This window comes from Priapulus caudatus, unplaced genomic scaffold (genome assembly GCF_000485595.1).
Source record: "Priapulus caudatus unplaced genomic scaffold, Priapulus_caudatus-5.0.1 Scaffold4912, whole genome shotgun sequence".
NCBI lineage: Eukaryota > Metazoa > Priapulida > Priapulimorpha > Priapulimorphida > Priapulidae > Priapulus > Priapulus caudatus.
The window spans coordinates 1-6,133 of record NW_014581973.1 but is presented as its reverse complement, the minus strand read 5'-3'; the positions used below and the strand labels follow the sequence as shown (position 1 = coordinate 6,133).

The following is a 6,133-nucleotide window of genomic DNA, read 5'->3' as shown; positions in this document are numbered from 1 at the left end:
GCGACGCCTAAACCTCGGTGTGGTCTCAGGCATTGTCAGTCAAAGCGTTACGCCGAGGCCTTGAGTTCGAGCAATACCCGCGTTAAAAGCCACCAGAAGCCGGTTCGAAGTCGGCACGACGAACTGAGTCGGTCGATGTACTTATTTCCCCATGCGCCAAAACCTACGGGTCCAGGCGCGACTATGCCGGCGCACGCTTAGTGACTACCTGAATAGAACATACTAAACTCAAAACAGGCGCCCGGTTATTAAATAATCGGATGACCTGCGCAAAGATTAACGTTGGCTACTCGGGTACCCATGGCGCATCACAATACGATGGAGTTTTGTAGCCAGCAATTTTTACCGACTCCGAAAATTCTGGCCTACGTGGCATACTTTCGGTTTGACTACGCCCTAACGGCCATGCTCCGATTTGGCGCGCTGCCTACGGCTGGAAAGGGTAATTGGCAAAACTGTAGCCAGATCTCTCTGGCGGTCGTCAGCGCGTCGTCGATATTAATCTTGAACAGTGCTTTCCGGATTTATCCCATGAAGAATCGTCAACAGATAAAAAATGCCGTGCTATGAAAACGTAGGTGATTTCATTAATGGAGATGTCAATCGTGCTGTGGTGGTCGAACAGATCGTCTTAAACGCACTGGTTAGTAAATACGCGGCCTGGAGCAATCGATGCGCATTGAAAAAAAAATGGCCGAGGCGTGAAATCTTATTAAGGCGGCAGCTTACCGAGTCTGAATTGGAGGACCGCTTGCTAGCACTGCACATCTATCCAAGGTCAATAGTATCGCAACACAAAAAAAGCCCTCTAATTCGATCGAGTTACTTATAGTCGGCGAAAATAGCTATTTTGTAAATACAATATCCTCGAAAAAACACACGACAGTTGAATTAAGGCATTAAAAAAAAATTAACAAACCGGTTATGACGCCTGATCAAAATTTTCGTAGGGAGCTAAACGTTTTTGCACCGTTTTATGGGCGTACCAACCGCAAAACCATCACCGCAGAGTCACGACTGGCGCAAATCGCAAAACGCAGTTTATGTTGCCATTTTACCCGGAACACTGGCGGACGGCGGGCGGAAAAACTCGATGGTTCGGGATATATTTTTATGGATTTGGAAGCCAGCAGCTTGAGAATTTCCCCCAGCGATGACGAGATTGGCAGGATGCGACACAAGACAATGCATCATCGGAAAATTGTTCGCCTAACCTGAACCAGTAATTTCTTGGAGTATCATCAACCGCTTCAAATCACGACCCGCAGCGAACGCAAATACTACCCATGAGTACCCGAATCCACGCAGTTCGGTTATCGGCTAGTTTCCTTGCGTGTATTACATTGTTTCTGGGTTTTTGCATGCGATCTGGCATGGTTAAGACCGCAACACTTATCGGTTTATCTACGGCATCGTTTTTGGGCGTTACCAACTCAATCAAACTAAACCAACAGGTGGGATTCACTGCCGCAATCGTCGGCGAAAGGTCGTGTGCATGTCATCGCCTTTGTTAAAAAACTTTATTAGTCAGTCTCTGTTATTTACAAGCTTCACTAGCAACCGCTACCAGACCATCCGGGCTAATTTTTCCTCGAAGGCATTGAGGCGGGCATATACCTGTTTATTTTAACACTGCCGACCAATTTGTTCGACGACATCATCACTTTTCTTATGATGGAAACCGAGCTCTGGCCCGCGAATAACTGATTGTCAGACCGCCAAGCAAAGAAAACATTCCGATTATTCAGATAAATCCCGGCTTTCGGAAAAATCGACGCGAGGCACCTGTCTGTTGTCCGTTATCTATTACGTCGAGCTTTACGATCGCATTCGCCTACACTTGCCCGTACGAACTCGACCAAAGCATATCTCATTTGGCCTGGGTGCCGAATCCGAAATACATCAAAGCGTTGGCAATTTTAAAAATCCAGAATCGAACCGAAGAAACTTATGAACGCTCATTGAGTAATGATTATCTTATTGCTTGCGTCAACGCACGAAGAACGAAAGAAGCGATGTTTCTTTACAGAACTTCCCAGCGCAAAAAATGGCACAGGCCCACATCATTGTATGACACCGCGCCATCCGCCCGTAGTCAGGCTATTCAAGAAAGCAATTGTCGGACCAGGGGTTTATTTATAGCTGTTCCAGTGAAGGACAGGTTCCCCCACCTCAAGACACAGTTTATTTGGCCGATAGCTCGAGAGTATTGCATGATAGGCGCATGCAGATTAGTGGTAATGGGTGGTTCATTCCGCCGTGAGCATATGTGCCAGCCACTCGGATGCGCAATTAATTACAGCCCATCGGATGGCAATATAAAAGCGACATCGAACTACTCGCGACAAGCATATGGTTCAAGTCGATAAATATGGCCAGTTTTGCTGGGCAAGCAAATCGACTATTGGTTAAGGCCATTGCCGGCGAAAGAAAAACGTTCGCGAACAGCGCGAAACCGCAACTGCAAAAACCAGGGCAATATCACCGATGCTTATCTTCAAAGGAAAGTCGAACCCTATCGTATAAAGTTCGACTGGTGATAACCCGGTCGCCATCCAGCAGCTGCCAGTCGTCTCCCGATTAGCTGGTAAGACTTTTCTGCTTATCAAATTTTATGACAACGAATCGTTGGCAGGCGGTAGTAGGTCCGACACATTTGCCAAATCGAGGTCCTTTCATTTTTGACTTTTATCGGAAATTCGATTATGTAAAATTCAAGATGCCTGGTCGATCAGTATATTATTGGCGTTTAAATCAGCATGGCGAAAATCCCTTACGCTGCAAGCTCTAATCAACAGCCCGAGCTGATGCAGTGAATTGATCGAGCACGCGGTGCGATAAAATAAATCGCCAGTGTTCCGTCCGTCCGAGAATAAGCCGTCATAAATTGCGGGCGGCGATAAAAACAAGCCCACTCTTACCAGATACACAGCGCCCAGTGGTTTTTGCCACCTGGCAGACCAGCCGCACTGGCGTCTTTCTGCTTGCATCGCGGCCACGGCCGAGAGCGGGATTTCCCAACAGATATAACGATCTTTCGAAGACTGGCGATCATGCCAACACGTTAAATATTAGACGCAAAATTAATAGCTCAGCATTCAGGTCGGCCTTATGCTGCCGCCCGGGCCAGCCATCGACAATTAAAACACGGGTTTATCCGCGCCAGTAATTCTGCATCAATAGCCGCTCCGAGTTTACTCGGTAGCGTTTCATCCTGCAAGATGTAGCATCTTGCCGATTCATTTTTCTGACGCATAAGCACCTATGATTAGAATTGTGCACAAGCGCCGAAATCCCCTGTGTATTTTTCAGGCATCTTTCGCGATTGTGACGTCACCCGAACATTCTACGGTTAATTCATACCGTGCAGAAAGGTATGGCCGCAAACCAGAGTTACCTGGTGATAGGCAAGCTCGAATATTCAACTGGTGAAATCACTATCCGGGGTTTGAATTAATTCCAGTTTAACAAAAGCCGAAGGCTGAAGGCTTATTTTAATCTACGGCAGACAGCTCAGGGCCGTCAATTTGATGGTTTTGCTGATGATGCAGCGGGCGTTACCGCGAGTATTCGGCCAGCCTGTTTATTCCGGCAAAACCATAAACGCGTTTTTTGACCGAGCATCCGTGCCGTCGACTTTCAATGGTTTAAATTTCCAATTGCCAATCAGCGGTGATCAATCGTGTGCCATGTACTCGATGGCTCTTTTTCAGTTCCTCGAAGCGCCTGGCCTCGGTATCGAAGAAAAACTTTAACGATTGGGAGTTGCCCGATGCCGAAGCCGATTTACCTATTGCTAGCAAGGTAACCGGTAATAAAGCTTATGTCGTCATCAACCCTTGTAAGTAGCGTCCCGTAAAAAACAACTGGCGCAATGGCCCGAAACCGATATGCCCGAAATCGTTGAATTATCTGCATCAAAAATAGGGATGTTGTTCTAACCTGGTGGGCAATTCAAACAATGGAAAAGGAATTTTGGGCAAAAAACATTGTTTAGGCAAATGTAATGCACTCCATTTTTAAAATTTAATCGGTAAAACTTCGTCGGCAACTTTGCTTTATTAAAAATCCGAATTATCTATCAGCGCCTGAATACCGGCCCGGCACATAGGCGGACCATAGTCGATACGCCGGTGATCCGACTCTTCGCACAGTAACAGCGAACCCTGCCCGCACCGGACCCTATAAAAGTCGGCTGTTTTAGGTGAATCGATACGAAGACCCTTAAACGGCTTTATCAGAAAATCCAATCGATCAGCTAAGCTGGGGTGAGCGGGTGCGTGACCCAAGGCTGTATGGAGCTCAACATTACGGTTGATGACGTTAAAGAAAAGTATGAGCCGGTTATGCACCTTTCACTTATACCGAGTTAAAAACTTGTTATCCATTCTGCTCCAGCCACCAAAGGTGGCCTAATGAGTTGCCAGCATGACTGTCCGTGTATTTAACTTTTGCAGGGAACAGGCAAGCGATGAACTGCTGCGCAAAAGACCCTAGCCAAGAAGCTTATAGTTAATCATTTTAGTAGCATGGAACAGGCTTTTAATATGATTTGCTGCTCGCGTCCCACTTTGTCCATCAGTACGCGTCAAACATAATTTTATTGGCTTTTTTACTCTGGAATTCAGATCGTTTACGAAGGCGTTTGCCAAAATGCATCTTCTATCGCCGTATTAAGCTTGATCCAGATTTTCAATCTGATGGCTAAAATTCGGCAATTAATGCTTTAACCTCTAGTACGTACGCTTTCCAATCGGCAAAGTTTGGAATGTGATCAATGGGTTTTGTCCAGTGCGCACACTCCGCCATATGACTGGATCACCAATCATACATTTGAAATTTGAATATAAGGTAAGACATCAGGCGAATCGATAAAATAACTCCTTCGGGTTTGTCTTATTCTTTTCTTTGAATCGATACGCTAGTCCAAGGAATCGGACAGTCACTCTAAAACATGATTACTTTTTCGTGAAAAGAAACAGCTTGTCCAAACAAAGTTCAACTGCGAAAATATCTGATTCATCCCATGTTGACGGTAAAATAAAAACGCAGGGTTGTTTTTTATCAGTTATCCCAGCGATTTGGCGAATAATGTAGTAGTGCATCAAGGTCCTAAAAAACTGCCATCAAAATGCGGGGTCAAGTTTAGGAAATCCAATGCTTTCCGCTTTTTAATGTCCAATCTCTTAGCTCGCTCGAAACTTCATGACTCCTAGTCCATGTAGAAATCCGTTAATAGATTGTAACTTTTAACATTGCGAACGTTTGAAGGTGTTAGGCTCCAGTGACGCATTCTATTCTCTGATTATGCCGGGCGGAAACTTGTGAACCACCCTGCTTACACATAAACACGCCATCTGGAACAACGCGGATTAAACCACGGATTCGATGCCTATACCTTTAGCTCTGCAAATGAACCTTTTTTGGTTCCTGCAACCGATACGGATCGGTGGCAGGTGCTTCTGCACAGCAAAAAAATTTGGTAGTCCAGTGTATTCGCAACAATAGAACAGCAATTCCGTCGGGTCTATTTCATGCGGCTTTGCAACCGATACCAGTGTGTAAGGCCATTTGATAAGATAGTATGACAATACCATTCAGGATCCTTTGACTAATGGGTAATAATAACTATGATTTCGATCTATTAGACTATTATGAATGGAGATTATGTCGATAGTGTTTTTCACTCAACACGAACCCCTCATGCCGGAAAATTCCTGATCCTTTCAATAATATCGGTACTTGAATAACCCTCGAGTAAATCGATGGTCTCGACTCGGCCACCGTTTTTCAGAACAGCATCGGCACCAGCAATTTGATCGACCCGATAATCGCCACCTTTAGCGAGAATATCCGGCAGGATTTCACCAATGATTCGCTCGGGCGTGTCTTCACCAAAAGCCACCAGATAATCGACACTGGATAATCCGGCAAGCACCTGCATACGTTGATTGAGTGGATTTATCGGCCGTTGCATGCCTTTTAAGCGCTGCACCGAAGCATCATCATTGATCGCAACGATGAGAATATCGCCGAGCGCCTTGCATTGCTCAAGATTGGCAACATGGCCGGGCTGTAGAATATCAAAACAGCCGTTGCTCATGACTACCTGCTTCGACCCGCGTCGCGATTT

General features: G+C 45.7%; 1 protein-coding gene across 1 annotated transcript; it reads right to left on the bottom strand.

Moving 5' to 3' along the window:
• Window positions 1-5,400: 5,400 nt before the first annotated feature.
• On the bottom strand, window positions 5,401-6,103 carry LOC106819881 (bifunctional protein HldE-like). Its single transcript, XM_014824457.1, has 2 exons — window positions 5,743-6,103; window positions 5,401-5,462 (listed from the first exon to the last, which is right to left on the bottom strand). Exons 1-2 carry the CDS (start codon window positions 6,101-6,103, stop codon window positions 5,401-5,403), a joined length of 423 nt encoding a protein of 140 aa, XP_014679943.1.
• Between the last annotated feature and the right edge of the window lie 30 nt (window positions 6,104-6,133).